This window comes from Symphalangus syndactylus, chromosome X, assembly GCF_028878055.3.
Source record: "Symphalangus syndactylus isolate Jambi chromosome X, NHGRI_mSymSyn1-v2.1_pri, whole genome shotgun sequence".
Lineage (NCBI taxonomy): Eukaryota > Metazoa > Chordata > Mammalia > Primates > Hylobatidae > Symphalangus > Symphalangus syndactylus.
This window is the reverse complement of record NC_072447.2, coordinates 32,813,843-32,840,229: the sequence shown is the minus strand read 5'-3', so window position 1 is coordinate 32,840,229 and position 26,387 is coordinate 32,813,843. Positions and strand designations below refer to the sequence as shown.

At 40.8% G+C, this 26,387-nt stretch overlaps 1 protein-coding gene across 18 annotated transcripts in view; it reads right to left on the bottom strand.

Moving 5' to 3' along the window:
- PPEF1 (protein phosphatase with EF-hand domain 1) overlaps positions 1-26,387 on the bottom strand; it is a 151,589-nt gene that overhangs the window by 90,758 nt on the left and 34,444 nt on the right. For all 18 annotated transcript variants that reach the window (XM_063635001.1, XM_063634996.1, XM_063634995.1 and 15 more), the window contains 2 exons: positions 6,636-6,763; positions 3,148-3,202 (listed from right to left, as the gene is read on the bottom strand). In XM_063635001.1, coding sequence (XP_063491071.1) covers positions 3,148-3,202; positions 6,636-6,763 — 183 coding nt within the window. The remainder of the gene's footprint in view (positions 1-3,147; positions 3,203-6,635; positions 6,764-26,387) is intronic.

The window sequence follows — 26,387 nt, the reverse complement described above, 5'->3', positions numbered from 1 at the left end:
CTACCATCAGAGAATACTATAAACACCTCTACGCAAATAAACTAGAAAATCTAGAAGAAATGGATAAATTCTTGGACACATACACCCTCCCAAGACTAAACCAGGAAGAAGTTGAATCCCTGAATAGACCAATAACAGCTTCTGAAATTGAGGCAATAATCAATAGCCTACCAACCAAAAAAAGTCCAAGACCAGACAGATTCACAGCCAAATTCTACCAGAAGTACAAAGAGGAGCTGGTACCATTCCTTCTGAAACTATTCCAATCCATAGAAAAAGAGGGAATCCTCCTTAACTCATTTTATGAGGCCAGCATCATCCTGATACCAAAGCCTGGCAGAGACACAACAAAAAAAGAATTTTAGACCAATATCCCTGATGAACACTGATGCAAAAGTCCTCAATAAAGTACTGGCAAACCAAATTCAGCAGCACATCAAAAAGTTTATCCACTACGATCGAGTCAGCTTTATCCCTGGGATACAAGGCTGGTTCAACATACACAAATCAATAAATGTAATCCAGCATATAAACAGAACCAAAGACAAAAACCACATGATTATCTCAATAGATGCAGAAAAGGCCTTTGACAAAATCCAACAGCCTTCACGCTAAAAACTCTCAATAAATTAGGTATTGATGGGACATATCTCAAAATAATGAGATGCATCTCAATGTTCATAATAATAATAATGCCCAGCCAGTACCATACTGAATGGGCAAAAACTGGAAGCATTCCCTTTGAAAACTGGCACAAGACAGGGATGCCCTCTCTCACCACTCCTATTCAACATAGTGTTGGAAGTTCTGGCCAGGGCAATTAGGCAGGAGAAGGAAATAAAGGGTATTCAATTAGGAAAAGAGGAAGTCAAGTTGTCCCTGTTTGCAGATGACATGATTGTATATCTAGAAAACCCCATTGTCTCAGCCCAAAATCTCCTTAAACTGATAAGCAACTTCAGCAAAATCTCAGGATACAAAATCAATGTGCAAAAATCACAGGCATTCTTATACACCAATAACAGACAAACAGAGAGCCAAATCATGAGTGAACTCCCATTCACAATTGCTTCAAAGAGAATAAAATACCTAGGAATTCAACTTAACAAGGGATGTGAAGGACCTCTTCAAGGAGAACTACAAACCACTGCTCAATGAAATAAAAGAGGACACAAACAAATGGAAGGACATTCCATGCTCATAGGTAGGAAGAATCAATATCGTGAAAATGGCCACACTGCCCAAGGTAATTTATAGATTCAATGCCATCCCCATCAGCTACCAATGACTTTCTTACAGAATTGGAAAAAACTACTTTAAAGTTCATATGGAACCAAAAAAGAGCCTGCATCGCCAAGTCAATCCTAAGCCAAAAGAACAAAGCTGGAGGCATCACGCTACCTAACTCCAAACTATACTACAAGGCTACAGTAACCAAAACAGCATGGTACTGGTACCAAAACAGAGACATATACCAATAGAACAGAACAGAGTCCTCAGAAATAATACCACACATCTACAACCATCTGATATTTGACAAACCTGACAAAAACAAGAAATGGGGAAAGGATTCCCTATTTAATAAATGGTGCTGGGAAAACTGGCTAATCATATGTAGAAAGCTGAAACTGGATCCCTTCCTTACACCTTATACAAAAATTAATTCAAGATGGATTAAAGACTTAAATGTTAGACCTAAAACCATAAAAACCCTAGAAGAAAACCTAGGCAATACTACTCAGGACACAAGCATGGGCAAGGACTTCATGACTAAAACACCAAAAGCAATGGCAACAAAAGCCAAAATTGACAAATGGGATCTAATTAAACTAAAGAGCTTCTGCACAGCAAAAAAACTATCATGAGAGTGAACAGGCAACCTACAGAATGGGAGAAAATTTTTACAATCTACCCATCTGACAATGGGCTAATATCCAGAATCTACAAAGAACTTAAACGAATTTACAAGAAAAAATCAAAAAACCTCATCAAAATGTGGGCAAAGAATATGAACAGATACTTCTCAAAAGAAGACATGTATGCAGCTAACAGACACATGAAAAAATGCTCATCATCACTGGCCATCAGAGAAATGCAAATCAAAACCACAATGACATACCATCTCACACCAGTTAGAATGGCCATCATTAAAAAGTCAGGAAACAACAGGTGCTGGAGAGGAGGTGGAGAAATAGGAACACTTTTACACTGTTGGTGGGACTGTAAACTAGTTCAGCCATTGTGGAAGACAGTGTGGTGATTCCTCAAGGATCTAGAACTAGAAATACCATTTGACCCAGCAATCCCATTACTGGGTATATACCCAAAGGATTATAAATCATGCTGCTATAAAGACACATGCACACATATGTTTATTGCGGCACTGTTCACAATAGCAAAGACTTGGGACCAACCCAACTGTCCATCAGTGATAGACTGGATTAAGAAAATGTGGCACATATACACCATGGAATACTATGCAGCCGTAAAAAAGGATGAGTTCATGCCCTTTGTAGGGACATGGATGAAGCTGGAAACCATCATTCTGAGCAAACTATCACAAGCACAGAAAACCAAACACTGCATGTTCTCACTCATAGGTGGGAATTGAACAATGAGAACACTTGGACACAGGGCGGGGAACATCACACACCGGGGCCTGTCGTGGGGTTGGGGGAGGGGGGAGGGACAGCATTAGGAGTACACCTAATGTAAATGATGAGTTAATGGGTGCAGCACACCAACATGGCACATGTATACATAAGTGATAAACCTGCACATTGATCACATGTACCCTAGAACTTAAAGTACAATAATAATAATAATAAAAAGTTTCCCTTTACTAACCTACTGTTGTGTACTGATAGACTGTAGTTCAGAAAAGGCATTCAACAAATGAATATTGAATGAATTCTAATTCAGCTTTTGGGAAAGTGAAAAAATTAAATGACTGATTTAGTTGACACCATCCAGAGAGGGAAAAAGGCCACTTGAACTGATGTTGCCAGTTGTTGGGTGTCACATAAACAAAAGAGGTAGGCATCTTTTTAATTTCATAGTGTTCTCCCATCTTCAGAATTTACAGCTCTTGATGAGGACAATTCAATATTTAATGACACTTTTGAAAAGACTAAACTTTTTACTTACCTAGCTCTTCCTTATGTGTGTAGTTTTCCAACATGAAGGAAAAGAAGGTGGATAACTGGACAAAATAAAAAAAAACATTAATCAATTAGTGAACCCCAAACAGCTACTGTGGCAAATGCTATTGGTGTTCCACCTGAGTGCCCTTACGCTTGTGGGGCATTGCTATCCCAGCTGCTGCAGGTGCTAAGGGTCACATCTATGCCTGCCTCCAGAGGACTGCCTGCATCCAGAGCAACACAGGATAACACATGAACGCCCCTCCTGTGGGGCTGCCCAGAGACCACCACTGGCTGCAGCAAGGGTGTAACAGCCCAGTCCCCCACCTCCCTTGCCTCTGCCAGGGACAAACTGTAGTGCATTTCACACTTGACAGCTCCAGATGGGATCAGGCTGAGGTCAGACTTCACAAAGTACATCTTGGCCCAGCTTCTCCCCTGTCCTGTCTTGCATTCCTCACTCCCTTACAGGCTTTCCCTGAAAACACACCCTCAATAAGTCACTTGTACCAGAATCCCTGTCTCAGCCTCTGCTTCTAGGAAATCCAACCTAAAACAGCTACTAAATTTTGTTCGTTATGATCTCTTCTTTTCTTTTTCTTAAGGTGGAGTTTCACTCTTGTCGCCCAGGCTGGAGTGCAATGGCACGATTTTGGCTCACTGCAACCTCCGCCTCCCCGGATCAAGTGATTCTCCTGCCTCAGTCTCCCGAGTAGCTGGGATTACAGGCACTCGCCACCATGTCCAGCTAACATTTTTGTATTTTTAGTAGAGACAGGGTTTCACCATGTTGGCTAGGCTGGTCTCGAACTCCCGACCTCAGGTGATCCACCTGCCTCGGCCTCCCAAAGTGCTAGGATTACAGGTGTGAGCCACTGCACCTGGTCATGATCTCTTTTATTTTTGGTGGTGAAATTAAGAGTTAAGGAATATTCTTAAGTATCAAATATATTTTGGAAAGAAAGGAAGGGAAAGGTGGAACTTCACCAGCTTTCCAGCCACAGTCGGGGTACTGGCTCTATGGCCACCAGGTATCTGCAAAGACCTGCATTTGTACAGCACAAATAATTATTTCTTTTTCAAGCCCTGCCTCTCATGAAAAGTAAACACTTTATCAATCTCGGAGTAGATCTGGGAGTTGGGAATTGAGAGAAGGAAGACTTTCCATACAGTTATCAAAATATATGATTTTAATGCTGTTGATGATGGGTTTGTCAGTTAACAGTCAATAGAAACCATAATGAGACATCGCTTCACACCCACTACGATAGCTATAATCAAAAAGAGATAATAACAAGTGTTGGCAAAGAATTGAAGAAATTGGAGCCCTCATCAATTGCTGGTGGGAAGGTAAAACAATGGAGCTGCTTTGGAACACAGTTTAGCAGCTCCTCAAAAAGTTAAGCACAAAGTTACTACATGACACAGCAATTCCACTCACAGGTCTATACCCAAGAGAACTGAAAACATATGTTCACACAAAAACTTGCATACAAATGTTCACAGCAGCATTATTCATAATAGCCAAAAGGTGGAACAACCCAAATGATCCATCACCTGAGGAATAGATGACCAAAATGTGGTCCATCCATACAATGGAATATTCTTTGGAATGAGTAATATTAACTAAAAAGAAATGAAGTCCTGATACATGCTACAACATGGGTGAACCTTGAAAGCATTATGCTAAGTAAAACAAGCTGGGCCAGGCACAGTGGCTCACGCCTGTAATCCCAGCAATTTGGGAGACCAGAAATGCAAAAATTAGCTGGGCGTGGTGGCATGTGCCTGTAGTCCCAGCTACTCGGGAGGCTGAGGCAGGAGAATTGGTTGAACCTGGGAGGCAGAGGTTGCAGTGAGCCAAAATCGCGCCACTGCACTCCAGCCTGGCGACAGAGCAAGACTCTGTCTCAAAAAAAAAAAAAAAAAAAAAAAAAAGCAGCCAGACATCAAAGACCACCTATTATATGATTCCATTTATATGAAATGGCCAGATAGAAAATAGATTAGTGGTTGCCAGGGACTGGGGGAAGGAAATGGGGGAATGACTGCTAATGGGTATGGAGTTTAGGAAGGGGGAAATGAAAATGTCCTAAAATTGATTGTGGGGATGTTTGCACAACCCTGTACATATACTAAAAACCATTGAATTGCACACTTTAAATGGGTGAACTGTATGGCATGTGAATTACATCTCAATAAAGAATCAATAGAAAAGAATGTACTGGTGCTGGAATGTGTCTAAAGCATATCAATTTGGGGTTCACCCTACCTGTATATTTATCACTATATTCTACAGTGCTTAAAAAGACAGCCTATGCCGAGGTTCCTAATCTAGACAAAGGGAGCATCTGACTGAATCACAGTATATCATTTTTCTAGCTGCCAAAAATAAATCTAGCAACTTAGTTCTTTTTGGAATGTTCTTAATTATCTTTAAATATTATAATGTGATACACAGATATATGATTGCTAAAAACTACAAATAATATAAAATAAAAATGAGAAGTCCCTCTTAACATCCCAACCCACGCCCACCAATACCACTCCTGTCCTCAGAACTAACTACTGTAAACAATTTCCTGTTTATCTTTTTCCAGACTTTTGCTGTATGTTTCATGTTGTTTCACATAAATGAGATAAACTCTACATATTGTTTTACAAGTTGATTTTTTCATTAGCAACTATATTAGAGATCTAAGATCTGTTTATTGTTAAAAGTACTTTTTTAAAATTAATGAGCATTAAAACTAGATTTATATATCCTTTAAAAAGGCCTTCCTTGGCCAGGTGCAGTGGCTCACGCCTGTAATTCCAGAACTTTGGGAGGCCAAGGTAGATAAATCACCTGAGGTCAGGAGTTCGAGACCAGCCTGGCCAACATGATGAAACCCTGTCTCTACTAAAAATTTAAAAATTAGCTGGGTGTGGTGGTGGGTGCCTATAATCCCAGCTACTTGGGAGGCTGAGGCAGGAGAATCGCTTGAACCCGGGAGGCAGAGGTTGCAGCGAGCCGAGACCGCGCCATTGCACTCCAGCCTGGGCAACAAGAGTGAAATTCCATCTCGAAGCAAAAAAAAAAAAAAAGGCCTTCCTCACCCATGTATATTTTCTTCTAGAGCTTGCAGAGGTTTGTTCCTAGGAAATTCTGCCATTTTTTAACTCCTTGAAGTATTTTTTTCTTTTATAAAATGACAACTTTATTTCCTATTAAGGCATCTGCCCCAAAATAGAATAAAACTATTTTTATTAGTTAACCAGACGTTGGGCAGCCCTCTTAAAAATGTGAACTTCAAAACGGAAAAACACCATCCTTTTCCCAAAGCACACTCTCTCTCAATAACTAGTTCCAAGACAATGTCATGACATGCTCTATTAAAGCCTTTCACCACAGTTCCTCAGCTTAAAATGGACCCAAACTTTCATTCTTTCAATAACAAGGGGTAAAGAGAATCATTTTACCAAAAGAAGAGAAAAGCTTGCAAAACAGACCTGCATTTGGCTTTGTTCATCAGCATATTCGATGGACTGGAAGATGGTGAGGGCATAGTGGTGTCTGGCCTTCAGTCGAGCTTTGTAACCTCGGTACCAGTTCTGGATGATCAACGCAGCTCTCAGCGCTGCAGACCCACAGAATATGAAAGTCAGAGAAAAATAGTTACTATGTATCTGTTAGGAGAAGTAGGGTGCTTCAGTGGAAAAAAAAAAAAGCAGTCCACCTGGATTCCTAGGTTCTAAGAATATTAAAACACCAAACAATGAGATTGACTTTTATGTTTTTTATAAAATGTCCTCGTGTCTCAAACACTCAGAGAATAATGATGGCACAGCCATTAGGAACAGAAGTTTTGGAGTAAGACTGCCTGAACTTGAATCCTAGCTCTGCTAATTATCATCTATGTTACTTTAGGTAAGTTATTAAAACTCTCAAAACCTCAGTTTCCTCATCTGTAAAATAGGAATAATAACAGCACCTACCTTTGGCATGGCTTAAGCATAGTAAATCTATTAATCTATGTATACCCTATGAAGTAGCAATTCCATTCTTCACTACGTACCCCAAAGCAATTCTCACACAGTCCATCAAGGAGACATATGGGGATGCAATTGCTTCTTTGTGGCAATAGGAAGTTTGATACAAATAGGCCTGGCTGCCTATCACTAGGAAAGAGAATCTGTACCTTTGGTGGGTGCACACCACGGAGTAGCACAACACAACTGGAAGCAATAGATTAAATAAACCCAAAGCAACCTATCCAGTAGGTCTTAAAAACATAGTACTTCCATTGGAATGGTTATTAAAAAGTCAGAGACAGAATGAAATACTACTTTAATCAATACAACTATATAGATACACACAAAATCACATTTCAGAAGAACATATACAAAGGGAAAGATGCACACAACACATAATGGACCGGTTATTTATAGGGGAGTTAATGAGCGTGGGGTACATGAATAGAAGGGAATAAACTAATTAACATAAGAAGGGGTCTTGCACAGACCAATGATGATAATGTTCAATGAGCTGATGGAGACGTATGATTCACACCACCTTCTGCACCTGAGATTCGATTGATAAAATGCAGGTGGATAAAGAAACACACCCCCTCCCTCATAGAGTTTCTATGAAGATGAAACGAGATGTTACAAGGGGAAGAGTTTGGCCCAATGCCTGGTAAAAAGCACATGCTAAGTAAATGGCAACTGGAAGTATTGTCTTGTTTGTGGACTATCTAGGCAGACTGTCTCTCTTCTGGGGAAGGTAGCCTTTAAGCCATCTTGTAGTTTCATCATATTGAAGAAAGAAATCAGGTAAGAGATAATGAGATTTAAAATACAGTCTCTTATGCCTCCTCGAGTTTTAGAGTGAAGAGCAATCAACACCAGCTGGCTCCTTTTATTCATGCTATCATTTTTCCCAGTTGGTGCATAAAAAATAAGAGTTGACTATAACAGAAGCAATTTGAGTTCTGAAAGCAGGGGTCCAGCCCCCAGTCCCAGCATCCTCTGGTTTAGTACTGCTGCAGTACACAGAATATCCCAGGACCTGGTCATCTGGCAAGGTTAATTTATTAGCTTCCCCAAGGCTCTTGAGTTCCAGGGACTCTTTCCATTATTCAGGTTCCAGAAAACCCCAGGAAATAGACCCAACGTCATATATCATGAGCTTTATAGGGAAAAACCACAGGAAGAAGAAATAGAGTGACGTTGTGGTGTTATAATATACATATGATTTGGCTGTGTCCCTACCCAAATCTATCTTGAATTGTAGCCTCCATAATTCCCACGTGTTGTGGGAGGGACCTGGTGGGAGATAATTGATCATGGGGGCGGTTTCCCCCATACTGTTCTGGTGGTAGTGAATAAGTCTCATGAGATCTGATAGTTTTATAAGGGGTTTCCCCTTTCACTTGGCTCTCATTCTCTCTTGTCTGCCACCATGTAAGACATACTTTTTCCCTTCCACCATGATTGTGAGGCCTCCCCAGCCATGTGAAACCCTAAGTCCATTAAACCTCTTTTTCTTTATAAATTACCCAGTCTCGGTTATGTCTTTATCAGCAGCGTGAAAACGAACTAACACAAGATATCTATATTATATATAGATATATAGATATATATATAGAGAGAGAGAGAGAGGTTTTCATCTATGGACCTGATACAATCTTTTGTTATGATGTCGGGTATGTTAGGCCTCAGGGGCAGCCTCTGACCTTCTCCTGTCCTCCTTTCACCTGCCCCAAGGCTCTAATCTTCCCCTGACTTTCTGATTATGGGCTTAAGGCTCTATGCCCTAGGGGAAGAAATGCTGTTGTCTTGAAGCCTTCATAAAAACCAAAGAGAACCGGGTTCAGTGAGCTTCCGGATAGCTGAACAGTGGAGGTTCTGGGAGGGTGGCCTGCCCTTTCTCCCCAGCCTCGCCCTATGCATCTCTTCATCTGTTTCCTTTGTAATATCCTTTATAATAAACCAGTAAATGTAAGGAAGTGTTTCCCTGAGTTTTGTGAGCTGCTCTAGTAAAATAATGGAACCCAAAGGGGGGTCATGGGAACCGCCAACTTGAAGCTGGTTGGTCAGAAGTTCTGGAGGTCTGGACTTGCAACTGGTGTTGGGGTGGGGTGGGTAGGCAGTCTTGGGGACTGAGCCCTCAACCTGTGGGATCTGACACTATCTCTGGGTAGATAATGTCAGAAACTGAATTAGAGGACACCCAGCTGGTATCCGCTGCTTGGTGTGTGGAGAAAAGTCCCCACACATTTGGTCACAGAAGTCTTCTGTGTTGATGATTGCTGTGGTGTGAGAGTGGAGAAAAAAAATGGTTAGGGGAGAAAGATTTTCCCTACACACATGTTCAACCTTGCAAAGCAAATAATTGGTAGTGGCATGGCTGAAATCTCAAGTGTTCTTACAATACCATGATGGACGGTCTAGGGTCACCTGAAAGGCCTGTTCTGTGGGACAGTCGCTATCATGATGAATCACTCTCTGGCCTGAGGGGTTCTCATACTCACAAGCACAAAGGTGCCTTTCCAGTGCCACTTCCTGAGCACTTACAAAGGGCCAGGCATTGATTAGTCCTGCAGTCCTCACAACACTGCGAAGCTGACAGAGACTGAGGAACTCACTAAAGCTCACTTAGCTGGTAAGTGGAAATAGACAGTAAGGATTCGAACCCTCGTCTGACTGACTCCATAGCCCAAGCTCTTAACCTCCATAGAGCTATTGATCTTTTCCGTGCCTCTGCTTCTTTATCTGCACAATGATGTTGTAGAATAAATGATCACTGAAGTCTCTTCTATTTGGTATTAGTAACATCAATAACAAATAAACAAGCTTGGCCAGGTGCAGTGGCCCACGCCTGTAATCCCAACACTTTGGGAGGCTGAGGTGGGCAGATAACTTGAGTCACGAGTTCGAGACCAGCCTGGCTAACATGGCGAAACCCCACCTTTACTAAAAATACAAAAATTAGCCAGGCATGGTGGTGCACACTTGTAATCCCAGCTACTTGGGAGGCTGAAGTGGGAGGATCACTTCAACCTAGGAGACAGAGGTTGCAATGAACCAAGATCGCTGCCACTGCACTCCAGCCTGGGAGACAGAGCAAGACTCCATTTCGATTAAAACAAAAAAAAAAAGAAATAACTGAGCTTATCATTATTTCTCTAATAATAGAACAAAATAATTATCATATGTTAAGGGTCTATTACAAGACATTTGGTCCCCACAAGCATCATCATCGCCATGTTACACATAAGGAAATTTTGAATTCAGAAAGGTGAGTCTCTTGTTCCAAGTCACTTATCTCATATGAACTCAGGTCCTCTGGCTCTTTCCACTCTAGTCAGTTACTTCATTCCCTAACCTATGTGTACCTTTCCTTCCTTTGAATAATAATGGCCACCATTTCTTTTTTTTTTTTTTTTGAGACGGAATCTCATCTGTAGCCCAGGCTGGAGTGCAGAGCCACGATCTCGGCTCACTGCAACCTCCGCCTCCCGGATTCAAGCAATTCTCTGCCTCAGCCTCCCCAGTAGCTGGGACTACAGGCGCCCACCACCACGCCCAGCTAATTTTTGTATTTTCTGTAGAGACAGGATTTCACCATGTTGGCCAGGCTGGTCTTGAACTCCTGACCTCATGATCCACCCGCCTCAGCCTCCCAAAATGCTGGGATTACAGGTGTGAGCCACGCGCCTGGCCATTCACCATTTCTTGAATGCCTACTAAGTGGCTGGCACTAGCTGGACACCTGACATCTACTGCCACTTCTCCCTGACGCGGGAAAAGAGGCAAGCTAGGCCCCCTCCCATTTCTGCCTGGCTTCCATCCCCACCCCACTCTCCAAGGGAGGAGCTGCTGTTTTGTATACAGCACACAATACATTCACTGGGTTCCACTGGGAGGGGTGTAAACTGTGGCATAGAAGGTTTATAAATACCTATGGTCCCCTCTGTCTTCTACTTCCTCTTCTACTCCAAAGTCAGGAAGCGGAACTGCCCCACCCCACCCCAGCTTGGGAAGCAGCCATCTCTGTCTATGCTCATACTCCTGTACCTGAGCACACAAGCCACTTATTAAGCTATCAGGTCTCAACTCTAACCCCACCCATCCCTAGTCAGCACAGTGGTGCTGAGGCTGGGACTTTGCAGACCGCATTTCAGCTTTGTCAGTTGCCCCCTGTGAGGCTCTGCCAATAGGGGTGGGAAAGGCAGACTGCAAGGCTGGAGGAGGGACTGGGGACACACTCCTTCCTGTCTGCTTCCTGTTCCTGATAGTGTAACCTAGCAACTGCTCTTCACCCCAGGTAACAGTCGTTGGATCCAGTTTGCAGTTCATCCAGCACTTGCAAAGCCAGTCTCATGGCAGCCCTGGAGACACCAGCACCGGCTGAGTATACCACTTCTCAGAGGTCTGGGCTTCAGTTCTGTGGGACCCTCCTGCAAGTTTCTCAACTGGAATAATTCCACTCTTTTCCCTTTGTTCTCTCAGCTCTAGGGTGGTAACTTCCCTGCAGTTGCTATAATTCTTTACATTCAATTCTCTCTGTTCAAATCACTCTGTGGTTTCTGCCTCCTGACTAGACCCTGCCCGATGAGCTCATCTCAGAGGGGTGGGAAAAATAGGTCCTGCTAAGACCTCAAGCCTCCAACTTCCTGCAGGCTCCAACTCATGCTGTCATTAGAGCTCTACGTTGAGATTTGGGGTACTTGTGCAGCAGCTGATAAAGCAGACTTTGATCCACATCCTGCTGTCGTCCCTTGGGCATACATTTCCCAGAGAAACCTCTCCAGGAGAGGGAAGGAGCCCAGCAAGGTTGGGTATACCGACATCAGACCTCCAAAACCTCACCTAATTCCTAAGCCCCATCCACCACAGGACAGCACTAGCCAGCTGAGGACCCTCCCCTGGAGAAGAAACCTCCAAAATAGCAAAGGGTAGAATGCAGGCATGATAGATCCTACCCGAGGGGGTTGCTGGCCCCCATAACCCCCTACCCTGCCCTGAGACTTGAAGATCTGCATCATCCAGACCTAAGTTCTAAACTTATTGGACAGCTTAGATCTACTTCTGGTCCTGCTGCTTCATCTGATAACAGGGCTTCTCTTCCCGGTCACATTGATTCCATGCAGAATAAATGAATAAATGAATGAATGAATGAATGAATGAATGCATGCTATTGAGGAGTATGTGTAGCAAGGGTCTTCTATTTTTATTTCTAGACAGAAGCAACAGCATAGATTCAATAAGTTATCTGGCCAATTTTCTGTGCCCAGTAGGTGGTTTCTCTATTGCCAAGCTGGATTTTTGTTTTGTTTTAATAGATTCTTTTCTCTGGTGGCAATCAATATCATGGTATCTTGCAAGAAATTAAATAGTCATGTAGGGGGTTAGTGAGCAAGACAAATAATGAATTCAGAGCGATTGCTTTGTGCCAGGCATTGTGCCTGGTGCTTTATGTGGATCATCTACTTCAACTTGATTTGATTTCATCCTCCCCCCAACAATCTTCTCAAGTGTCACTATCCCTATTTTACAGATAAGGAAACTGGGGCTCAGAAACAACATGTCTGGGGTCATGTCACTTGTCAGAGGGACAATGTAGAGTCAAATCCAGTTATCTGTAATTTCAGAACCTGGGCTCATCCTCATTTTGCTATACATGGCATTTGGAATCAGCCATAAAAAATGAGACGGGGCCGGGCGCAGTAGCTCAAGTCTTTAATCCTAGCACTTTGGTAGGCCGAAGCAGGTGGATTGCCTGAGCTCAAGAGTTTGAGACCAGCCTGGGCAACATGGTGAAACCCTGTCTCTACTAAAAATACAAAAAATTAGCCAGGCGTGGTGGTGCATGTCTGTAATCCCAGCTATTTGGGAGGCTGAGGCACGAGGCATGAGAATCGCTTGAACCCAGGAGGCAGAGGTTGCAGTGAGCCAAGATCATGCCACTGCACTCCAGCCTGGGCAACAGAGCAAGACTCTGTCTCAAAAAAAAAAAAAAATCAGATGGTATATAGAATAGCATCTCCTCCCACACCTTCCCCCACCTCACATTCCCTATCCTTTTACCTGTTCTATTGTTCCCTGTAGCACTATTGAGCATCTGACATTGTCTACAGTTATATGTGTATGGGTTTATTGTCCATTTTCCCCTATTAGATAGGAACTTCATTTTTTTTATTGCTGCATCCCCAGCACCTGGGGCAAGGCCTGGAAATGTATTATATATTTGTTGAATGAATGATTGAATGAACACCTTCTAGGGGTGTTGTAATAATACATAACAATGTATTAGTAATCTATTGACATAGGTATTAGTAATATATTAATTGATTCATATAAAATGCTTAGCACATTGCCTGTCATATAGGAAGCACTCAATAAATGCGAGATACTTTTTTAAAAATTGTCTCTCTCTAGGCTAACAAATTCCAATTAAGTCCCAAAGACTTCCTGATTATACATAATATTTCATTAGAAATTTCACAAATTATGGCTGGGCGTAGTGGCTCACGCCTGTAATCCCAGCACTTTGGGAGGCTGAGGCAGGTGGATTACCTGAGATCAGGAGTTTGAGACCAGCCTGGCCAACACGGCAAAACCTCGTCTCTACTAAAAATATAAAAATTAGCCGGGCATGGTGGTGGGCACCTGTAATCCCATCTACTTGGGAGGCTGAGGCAGGACAATTGCTTGAACCTGGGAGACAGAGGTTGCAGTGAACCGAGATCACGCCACTGCACTCTAGCCTGGGTGACAGAGTGAGACTCCGTCTGGAAAAAAAAAAAAAAAAAAAAATTCACAAATTACTGTGGACAAACAGGCTACCATCTCAGAACACAACAGCCTAGAGCAAGAAGAGCCCGGCCAACTGAGGTGCATGCAGTTAGAGCCTGCAGCTTTTGCTCAGACATCACCTTTGCGGGAGGCCTTTCCTGACCACCCCTTCTTACATGGTCTCCCCTCCCCCCATCGCCTATCTCCTTCCTTATTTTTTCTCTATAGCACTTATCACCATGTGATATTTACTTCTTTGTTGTTGTCTGTGTCCTCCCACTAGAATGTAATCTCTATAAGAGCTGGGACTTTGATCTGTTGAGTTAGCTGCTGTATTTCCTGAGCCTGGAATAGTCCCTGGAACATAGCAGGAATAAATATTTGTTGAACAAATGAAATGACTGTTTAGTTAAGACTTTGTGTCTTACATTTCTCTTTGTGCTGGCTGGTAGAGTCTTTATGTTTGATTTGGTTTTGGTTTTTAAATAGGAGTTTATTTGACAGATAGTTCTTCAAACAAGACATTTCATATTCAGAATGATAAGGTATTTAAAGGCTCTCTGCTTTTGAAATTCTTCTGGCAGAGGCCTCCTGAGCAAGCAGCAGGATTAGCAAATATTTAATGTACCTTTAAGGGGACTGGCATCCAGGCAAGAAGAGACCCAGGCACAAGTGCGACACAGCTGATTAAAATGAATTCAAATAAACTGGAAAGAAAATGAATCCTCTGATAGCAAAAGGCTTTAAGCGAAGAGGAGAAGCATCTATAACCTCAGCTGTTCAAAGCATGATGAGAAAAGGGTATGGCGAACTCTGGCCTAGGACCACAGTCTTCATTACTGTTATTTTTGTTTACAGATATTCTATATCTGCCATCTGCCAGAATGTGCGGCTGTCCCAGTGAGACTTCTAACTTCACTGGAAAAACAGCTCAAAGCACATGCCCAGTGAACATGAGACAGACACAAAGCCTGCTTGTTGGGCAGCAAGCAAGGCAGAGACCTTATGAGGCTCGCTCAGCCACAAACTCTGGCAGCCCTGCAGAGCAAGGCCACAACACAGAGGCCTTGTCCCTGGGAGACACTTTTCTGAAAGAGGAGAGTAAAGTGTGAAGTCCAGTCTCCAAACAATGTCAGGCATTTGAAACAAAACTATCACTTTCCCTAAGGGACAAAAGAGATCATAATTGTGTCATTCTCAGGAACCTCTGGCCTTCCAGTGAGACAAGAGCGAGAATAACAGGTCATTTCTACAACATTTTATGTACTCACTCTCCTACCCACCAACCCCATTCACATGGGTTAATAAAAATAAGTTCTGACTTTGTCATTGGGATACTTCCATTTGGGCCCTGACTTACCCAGTTGCCAGCTAAGTAACCTCAGACAAATCAACCAACCTCCGAGGTCCTCAGTTTCTCATGTAAACAATGAGAACTTTGGATTGTGTGATCTCTAAGATTCTTTCCAGTTACCAAATGCTCTAACTCATCCATCTACTTGTTTTTAGTGCCATTGCTGCAGCCCACCTATCACTGTACATAGAAAAGCTGAAAATAACCATCCAAGGGCACAATATGATGTGCAAAACTGCACTCAAACCAGAAACTTCTGGACAAAGAAGACAAATTCTAAAGGCTACTTGAAAATAAATCAATCAATCGGAATCATCCCTGTAGAAAAATGTAAGTTACTAATATCTTTGGCTTTTCCATCAAGGAATTGTAGCCAAAGTTTGCTAGCAATTGGTTTGGGAACACTAAACATTTCACATATCAATTTTTTTAATTGCCTAAAATATGACTAAGGTGTATGATCTGTTAACTGGTTCAAGTGACAGCCAACAAAAGATGGAGGGAAGATGGATGGGGAAGAAAGGGAAGACAAGAGAGGGCTGGCTCAGACTTCACCACCACGCAGTATGTCCATGTAACAAAAATGCACTTATATTCCCAAAATCTATATAAAATTGGAGGCTGGGAGATAGAGACACATGGGAAGTATCTAAGGCTCAGAGGTTTCAAAGAAGACCAAGCAATCAGAGAATAGGATGATAATCATGAAGATTCCAGAGGTGGGGCTTTTCCAGGTGACCATGGGGGCCAGTAAATGGGAGTGAGCGGCTGAAGTTGAGGAGATGAGGGAGTTTCTGGGGCTCAGGAGATCAAGGAACTCAGACACCAAAGCATTTGGGGCTTATTCACGTGTACAGTGAAGATATCCAGTATGAGGCTCAGAGTGGGTGGAGAGTCTTCAATGAATGAAGTTGGTAGACGGCAAAAACAAGAAAGGGCTAAAAAATGGTACTACCAAAGGACATAAGCCTACGTTGCCACCACTACAAACTTGGTAAACTTATCTCAGGATGTACAGGATTAGGATTTTTTTCTTTTGAAAAAAACATTTTTTTTTTTTTTTTTTTTGAGACGGAGTCTCACTCTGTTACCCAGGCTGGAGTGCAGTGCCGCGATCTTGGCTCACTGCAACCTCTGCCTCCCAGGTTCAAGCAATTCTCCTGTTTCAGCCTCCCGAGTAGCTGAGATTACAGGCGCACGCCACCATGCCGGGCTAATTTTTGTATTTTTAGTAGAGACAGGGTTTCATCACGTTGGCCAGGCTGGTCTTGAACTCCTGCCCTCAGGTGATCCGCTCGCCTCAGCTTCCCAAAGTGCTGGGATTACAGGCATGAGCCACTGCGCCCGGCCGAAATATTTTCAAATGTATGAAAAAGTAACGATAGTATAATTGTTAATAACTAGTCTCTCTCTCTCCATATACCATCATCATTTCTTCAGTCTCCTTTATTCTGGAATAATTCCTCTGCCTTTCTCTTCAATGACACTGAAATTTTCAAACAGTACAGGCCAGTTGATTGTAAAACATCCCTCAATCTGGATCTGTCTGCTCTTTTCCTCGTGATGAGATTCAGGTTGTGTATTTTGGCAGGATAAGTGGTATGTCTTTCTCAGTGCATTAGGACATCAGGAGGCATGTGGTGCTCATCTGTCTCATTATCACTGATGTGAACTTGGATCACTTGGGTAAGATGGTGTCCATGTGAACTTCTCTACTGTAGAAGTGTTTTCCTCTTTACAATTAATAAATAGTTTGCAGGAACATGCTTTGAGACTGTGTATATATTCTGTTCTCCAAAATATCCATTGATGATTTTTGCTTAAATCAATTATTTCTATGGTGGTTGCAAAACAGTGATTTTTGAACTCATTTCTTCTACATTTATTAGGATTAGGATTTTTAAATGGCCCATTTAAAGCCCTATTTGATTCAACAGGGCAATGGAACAACATGAAGATGACATAAAGCCATCTCATGAAAGGTTCCATAAGAGTTGTCATCCTTGGACTGGGTGCAGTGGCTCATGACTGTAATCCTAGTACTTTGGGAGGCCGAGGCGGGCAGATCTCTTGAGCCTAGGAGTTCACGACCAGCCTGGGCAATGTGATGAAACCCCATCTCTACAAAAACTATAACAATTAACCGGGCATGGTGGCACACACCTGTAGTCCCAGCTACTTGGGAGGTTGAGGTGGGAGGATCACTTGAGCCCAGGAGGCTGAGGCTGCAATGAGCCTTGATGGTGCCACTGCACTCCAGCCTGGGCGACAGAGTGAGACCCTGTGTCAAAAAAGAAAAAAAAAAAAAAAAAAAAAAGACGAGTTGTAATCCTTGGCTATATCACTAGTTCAGGAAAATGTGATGCTTCATTTATGCCATACCGAAATAATAGGCCAACTCAATAAAACACTCAGACCAAGAGAATAGTTTACAAGTAACTGTTAACCTCCCTACCATATTATGTTTTGCCAATTTTCCAAAAGAATTATTATTATGAATACATTAATTTTTAAAAACTATTGTATTCTTAAGTATGTAAAAGAAGTTTTGCTATATAAAAGAATTCCTATCATTTTAAATTATTAAAATGGTCTCTCATATGAAATGTGTTCTATTCCATAATTCAATAATAACCTTTAATCCTCACTCAGGAAATAATATCTTGACTGCAATTCTGTTTTATGTCTCCCTTGTTATTAATTACTAATCTGTGTTATATTGCCATGTTCGTTCATTCAAGGTCAAATACGATCTGCATTAAATTTTTGTCTTTTGCAGCTGCTAAAAGCTAATGAAATATAAAGCCATAATCATATAAGAAAAGCGTTCTGAATATGGGAAATAACTGGCAATTGGGGCTGAGGGATTGTCCTTTCTTGCACTTAGTTGAAATAGGTCTCTCTGTAACAAGATTTCCTAACAATTAACATGACCCAACTAGAAAGCTGGCTTCTTTGTGAATTTCCTAGTAAAGCTGGAAGCCAGTAAAAATCATTTAAACAAAGAGGTGGTTCTGCTCTCTTTGGGTTTTGTGTTGTGTTGTGTGTGTGTGTTTGTTTTTTTCTTTTTTGAGACAATGTCTTGCTCTGTTGCCCAGGCTGGAGTGCAGTGGTACGATCATGGTTCACTGCAGCCTCCACCTCCTGGGCTCAAGCGATCCTCCTGCCTCAGCCTCCTATGTAGCTGGGACTACAGGTGCGAGCCACCATGTCCAGCTATTTTTTTTTTCCTTTGGTAGAGACGAAGTATTGCTATGTTGCCCAGGCTGGTTTCAAACTCCTAGCCTCAAGTGATCCTCCCGCCTCAGCCTCCCAAAGTGCTGGGATTACAGACATGGCTACTACACCTGGCCTTTCTGCCTTCTAAAGGTTCACGATTCTAAAATGGATATCTAAATAGCCCCTATCAGAGTCTCAAAATACTTGAAATTTTTAAAGCAAAGGTAAATTAATCACACAGCAAATAAAAAGATGAAGATGTATTTAATTGGCGTAAAGAATAAAAAGGTTGTTGGGATGGGTTTGTTTTGTTTTGTCTGTTTCACGCAAGCATTAAATGTGTTTGTAGTACCAATCCTATACAAACCTCCAGGCCAACACATTATCATATCAAACGGTGACTATTACTTAAGAATTGTTAGTGAGAAGAATCATGACTTCAGATGAAGAAAATGGTCTCCTTTTACAAAGAAAAGTACTTATTTAAAATGATTCCCAAGAAAACAGGGATTAGAGCATATAATGTGGGCTGAAATTAAAGATTTGGAGTCTTGACACACTGATGTCAAAGCCATGGAGTAGATAAAGCATCCAAGGAGAGTGTTAGAGTGACAAGATCAGAGAGCCAAGGGGGAACCCAGAGGAGCCCCAACATTTAAAAGCCAGGAGAAAGTAGAGTCCACACAAATAGTTCATGCAGAGACCTAAAAGAGAAACCAGGAGAATGTGTTGCCCCTGAAGCCAAGGGCAATGAGTAGTAAGAAGGGAGTGGGCAGGAGTGCCAAAGACTGCCAGGAAGTGAGCAAAATCAGCACTGAAAATGCTCCATTGGACTTCGAGGTCATTCAAGAACCTGTCAGATCATCTTCCCTGGGCTGGGATCGATGAGGAAGTAGGAGACAGCGGTACAAATGCACCCTTAAGGAGCGAGCTTGAAGGGGAGGAGAGAGACGAGAGGAACTGGAGGGGATGAGAGGGCCAGAGAAGGCTTATTTTAAAGGGAAGGAAAGAACAGTTACAAAGGGCAATTTTGGACAACTGGGAAATTCTGAATATGGACTACATGTTAGATAATGTTACGCTATCAATGTTAAATTTCTTCAGGGTGATCTAGTATTATAGTTATATAAGAGAATATCCCTCTTTTAGTAGATGCATGCTGAAGTACATAGAGGTTAATTCCATAATGTCTACAGCTTATTTTCAAATTATTTCAAATGGGTGTTTATGTACTATTCTTTCATCTTCTCTGTAGGTTTGCAATTTTCAAAAATATTTGGGGAGGAAAACAAAAGCAAAACAAAATGGCTTGAGAAAAAAAATATATATATATATCCAAAGCAAAAAAAAAAAAAAAAAAAGGAAAAAGGAAAAAAAGAGGAAAGTCATTGAGCATGTCAAGATGCTGATGGGCAACTGCTAGGGGAATGAGCAGGAGAGGCAGAAGGAAAATCAATGCCCCCCCCTACCTACCCCTTCCACAGCTACAGAGCATACGGATAGTCTTGGAGGGACAATGGACTTGAAAGAGCATCTTCTCTGTCTGCAGTTCATTGAGGAGGAAAATGAGGGCGGTCCGAGTTCACAGGGATTTTCAATATACCCTATGGTGGCAGTAAAGACTGCTTGATGGCTATGATAACCTAGAACCCTCTGACAAACAATAGCAAGAAGAATGGCAAGAGGCCCTCTAAACTTGGAGAAAATTCTTTAGGGAACACCAAAGATGAAAGATTTTCATTTGTTATTTTTCCATGAAGGTCTCAAACTGAAATATACATCACAGTAAAGGATTTCAAATTGGGAGTAAGGAGATGGGGAGGGAGAGCCAGGAGGGGGGCTCTCAAGCAGCTGTGAATGGCTTGACTGTTCGATTTTTAAACAGCTAAATTAACTAGATGTTTTATCAAGAATTAAAGAAATATTTAGTTTGCTGTTTAGTATTTTTAAGTTTTTTTATATAAAATAAAGAACGAGTACTTTTGAAAGGAATGATTTCCTTTAGAGAAACTTCTATTTGTCACAGCTTAAGCATCAAACCACAAAGCCAAAAAAGCACGGATTGTCTTTGTCGGCCTCTTAGCACTTACAGAAATTGAATAAATACATTTCTAAGTGGTCTCAAGGGAAGAAATAAAATATATCAGTGTTTCCAAAGTGCTCCATGGGAACAAAATGGCAACAGATTATTAATTGAAATACGATTAACATAAAATTTTAAGTGTCAAGTGAAATTCAGGAGAATGAAATTGCAATGTTTAATTTCTGTTACGTGGATAAATTCCAATTCTCCAAGTCGGGTAGCATATCAGAAGGGCCATGAACTTTGGCATCTGCCAGATCTGGTTCCAATTCAGGCTCTGCCACCCATGAGTGTGTAACTTGGGGCAGTTAAGTCTCACTTTCCTCATTTATAAAACAAGGAACACTAATCAAAGCTTTCAGAGTATTGGTAAGAAATAATGAGAGTAGTAGGCACTCAATAAATGATAGCTATTATTAGTGCTCTCTTACCTGCTACATATCACAAAAGAAATAAAATAACAATGACAATAAAAAATTGATGCTACTTTTTTTTTTTTTTTTTGAGATGGAGACTCACTCTGTTGCCCAGGCTGCAGTGCAGTGGCATGATCTTGGCTCACTGCAACCTGCCTGCCTCCCACGTTCAGGCAATTCTCCCGCCTCAGCCTCCCAAGTAACTGGGATTACAGGCATGTGCCATCATGCCTGGCTAATTTTTGTATTTTTAGTAGAGACAGGATCTCACCATGTTGACCAGGCTGGTCTTGAACTCCTGACCTCAAGTGATCCACCCACCTCGGCCTCTCAAAGTGCTGGGATTACAGGTGTGAGCCACTGTGCCTGGTCTTTTTCTTTTTTTAAGAGTCAGGGTCTCACTCGGTGATGGTCCTGGCTGGAGTGCAGTGGCATAATCATAGCTCGCTGCAACCTCAAACTCCTGGGCTCAAGTGATTCACCCGCCTCCCAAAGTGTTGGGATTACAGGCGTGAGTCACTGCGCCTGGCCCGATGCTACTTCTCTACATGGAAGGTGGATAGAGCACAAGAAAGGGAATAGCCTTGATTTTATATGTAGGTTACGCTTTCTCAAACTGCCATGGTACTACAGAGGCAGAGTACTGTGGTCAGGTGGAATGACCTAGCAGGACAAAAAACCCTTAACACTAGTCAGACCAGTGGAAACAGGAATCAAGCACGAACCTTGGCTCTGTGACTTGTGTTCCCTTGAGGCAATCACTTTGCCTTTCAAAGCCTCATTTCCTTTTCTGCAAACTGAGAATAACCCTTCAAAAGGCTGTGAGGATCAAATGTATGTTACAGGGCCTGGCCAACTTGAAAAGCACTATGCAAATACAAGGTACTGTATATAAGTAAATTTAATTAAAGCTAGCTTCTGAAGCAGCAACATTCAGAGGTGGCATAAAATGGTGTAATGGGTGACAGCAAAAAATACTTTGTCATCAAAACTCCTTGAATTCAAATCCCAATTCTGCCAGCTGTAAGCTGCACAGACTTACCAAGTAGGCTGGGCACGGTGGCTCACGCCTGTAATCCCAGCACTTTGGGAGGCCGAGGCATGCGAATTATAAGGTCAGGAGTTCAAGACCAGCCTGGCAAATGTGGTGAAACCCTGCCTCTACTAAAAATACAAAAAATTAGCTGGGCATAGTGGTGGGCGCCTGTAATCCCAGCTACTCAGGAGGCTGAGGCAGGAGAATCACTTGAACCTGGGAGGTGGAGGTTGCAGTGAGCTGAGATCACGCCACCGCACTCCAGCCCAGGCAATAGAGTGAGACTCCATCTCAAAAAAAAAAAAAAAAAAACTTACCAAGTACCACACTGAGCATGAGCTGCTTCCACTATACAAACAGGAATAATAACCGTTTATTCAGGTTTATTACAAGGATTAAATAAAATACATGTAGATTATGTTGAACACTCTTTGGAATATGGTTAGTAATCAGGAAATTATCAAGAGCTTTCAAAATATTTATAGCCCTTGACACGATAATTTCATATCTAATCACCTGAACATAGAAATAATCCAAAATAAGGAAAAGGCTTTGCACAAAGAAATTCTTCAAAGTGTTATTTATATTAGTATTAAAAGGTCCAATATTTGAAGAATAATTAAGCATATTATGGCCTATTCACCAAATAAAATACTTAGCAATGACTAAAATGATGTTTGCAAGGCATTTATAACAACTGGAGAAATGTTCACATAACATTTTAGTGCTAAAAGTGAGGCTACAAAAAACTAATATTTAGGATGATCAGAAATCTGTAATATACAAAAAATACGTTGAAGGAAATTATCAGAATGTTGTCGTTATCACTGGGTAGTGGAATGATGAGGGAGTATCCATTATTTTCAAATGCTTTTCTATATTTTTTCCAAATTTCTGAATGAGAGAAAATTTTATGCACACAATGTTTGTCTATGAATAAATGTAAGTAAACATCACTGCATCAGCTTTCAGCAGATTTATTATTATGAACTCATAATAAACCTTGATTGGCATATCCAATAAGAGATAAAAGAAGAAAAAGAATTTTAAATGGCTCTTCTGGACGCACTCCATATGGGTTTGCCCTGCTCCATAAGGAGCAATGGAGCAGTAAAAAAAAAAAAAAAAAAAAAAAAAAAAAAAAAGAATTTTAAGGGAATACTCTGAACAAGTATATGTTAACAAATTAGATAACATAGACGAAATGGACAAATTCCTAGAACTACCACAAATGACTCAAGAAGGAATAGAAAATCTAAATAGTCATATAATAAGAGACAGAATAAGTAATCAAAAAAACTACACACAAAGAAAACCTCATGCCCAGATAGCTTCGCTGATGAATTCTACCAAATATTTAAAGAATTAATACCAATTCTTCATAAACTCTTCCAAAAAATGGAGGAGAAGGGAACACTTTCCAACTCATTCTATGAGGCCAATATTACCCTGACAGTTAAATCAGACAAAGATATCGCAAGAAAACTATAGATCAGTATCTCTTATGAACACAGTTGCAAGATTCCTCTACAAAATACCAGCAAACTGAATTCAGCAGCACATAAAAAGCATTATACACCATGATCAAGGGGATTTATCCTAGGAATGCGAAGTTGGGTTAACATCAATTAACATAATATGCCATTTAATTAACATTATATGACATATCATAAAATAAAGGACAAAAACCACATGATCATCTCAATACATGCAGAGAAAGCATTTGACAAAATTAAACACCACTTTGTAATAATAAAAAATCAATAAACTAGGAATAGGAGTATGTTTTCTCAACCTGAGAAAGAGCATCTATGAAAAAGACACAGCTGATATAAGACTTACTGGTGAAACACTGAATGCTTCTCCCTTAAGATCAGGAACAAGAGAAGGATGGCTACTCTTGCATTTCTATTTGACATTGTAGTGGAGGCAAGAAAATGAAACAAAAGGCATTGGAAAGAAACAAGTAAAATTGTATTTGCAGATGACCTGGTTTGTAAATAAAAATTCCTAAAATACCCACTAAAAACCTATTAGAGCTAATAAATGAGTTCAGTAAAGTTTTGGGATATAAGACCAATATACAAAAATCAATTTTTAAACATTTGCAATAAACAATCCAAAAATGAAATTAACAAAAATCCATGTATAATATCATCAAAAAGAATAAAAAACCTAGGTTAAATTTAAGGAAAGAAGTGTAAAACTTATACTCTGAACACTACAAGACACTGGTGAAAGAAATTAAAGATCTAAATAGATGGAAAGACATCCCATGTTCATGGATCAGATTACTTGTTAAGATAGCAATACTCCCCAAATTGATCTACAGATTCAATATAACCCTTGTCAACATTCCACTTGGCTTCTTTTGAGACATTGACACATTGATTCTAAAATTCATATGGAAACGTAAGGGACCCAGAATAGCCAAAATAATCTTGAAAAAGAGAAACAAAGTTGAAGGATTCATACTTCCCGATTTCAAAACTTTATTAAAAAAAAGCTATAGTAGGCCTGGCGTGGTGGCTCACGCCTGTAATCCCAGCACTTTGGGAGGCCAAGGCGGGTGGATCATGAGGTCAGGAGTTCAAGATCAGCCTGGCCAACATGGTGAAACCCCGTCTCTACCAAAAATACAAAAATTAGCCAGATGTGGTGGTTTGTGCCTGTAATCCCAGCTACTCTGGAGGCTGAGGCAGGAGAATCACTTGAACCTGGGAGGCGGAGGTTGCAGTGAGCTGAGATTGTGCCATTGCACTCCAGCCTGGGCGACAAGAGTAAGACTTCGTCTCAAAAAAAAAAAAAAAAAGCTATCGTAATCCAGACACTGGTACAGGCATAAGAAAGACATACAGATCACTGGAATAGAATTGAGAGCCCAGAAATAAACAACATTTATGGTCAATTGATTCAATGGTGCTAAGAGGATTCAATGGGGAAAGAACAATCTTTTCAACAAATGGTGCTGAGACAACTGGATATCCACATGCAAAAAATGAATTTGTACTCCTACCTCACACCATACATGAAAATCAGCAACTCAAAATGGTTCAAATGCCTAAATGTAAGAGCTAAAAGTACAAAACTGTTTTTTTTTTTTGGCCTTTGAAAATATATACATTTAGGGGGTATGAGTGCAATTTTGTTACATGTATAATGAAGTCTGGGCTTTTAGTGTAACCATTACCCAAGTAGCATACATTGTACTCATTAGGTAATTTCTCATACCTCACCCCCTCCCACCCTCCCAGCTTTCTGAGTCTCCAGTGTCTGTTATTCTATTCTGGATGCCCATATGTATACATTATTTAGCTCCCACTTTTAAGTGAGAACATGGGGTATTTGACTTTCTGTTTTTGAGTAATTTCACTTAGGATAATGGCTTCTTGTTCCATCCATGTTGCTGCAAAAGACATGATTTCATTCTTTTTTATGGCTGAGTAGTATTCCATGGCAGATATATATATATATATATATATATATATATATATATATATATATATAAACACACACATACATATATATACGTATATATACACACATATACACACACACACACACACACACATATATATATACACACACATACATATACATACACCACACATTTTCTTTATCCAATCATCCATTGAAAAACACTTATGGTGTTTCCATATCTTTGCTATTGTGAATAGTGCTGTGGTAAACATAAGTGTGCAGGTATCTATTTGATATAATGACTTCCTTTGGGTAGACTCCGTGGTGGGATTGCTGGATGAAATGGTAGTTTGGTAGTTCTATTTTTAGTTCTTTGAGAAATCTCCATAATGTTTTCCACAGAGGTTGTACTAATTTACATTCCCACCAGCAGTGATAAACATTCCCTTTTCCCTACATCCTCGCCTACATCTCTTATTTTTTGACTTTTTAGTAATAGCCATGCTGACTGGTATGTAAGATGGTATCTCATTATGGTTTCAATTTGCATTTATCTGATGATTAGTGATGTTGAGCATTTTTTTCGTATGTTTCTTGGCCATTTGTATGCCTTCTTTTCAAAAACTGTCTGTTCGTGACCTTTGCCCACTTTTTAATGGGGTTATTTTTCTTTTCTTGTTGAGTTGTTAAAGAACTCTTAAAGTAAGACACGAGCATAAATCTTTTTGGACTTGGGAATGGATTCTTAGATATGACACCAAAAGCATAAGCAACCAAAGAAAAAATAAAGTGAACTTCATCAAAATTAAAAACTTTTGTGCTTCAAAGAACACCATTAAGAAAGTATGAAGATAATTCAATGAATGAGAGAAAATATTTGCAAATCACATATTTGATAGGAAACTTGTATCTAGAATATATAAATTTCTCTTAC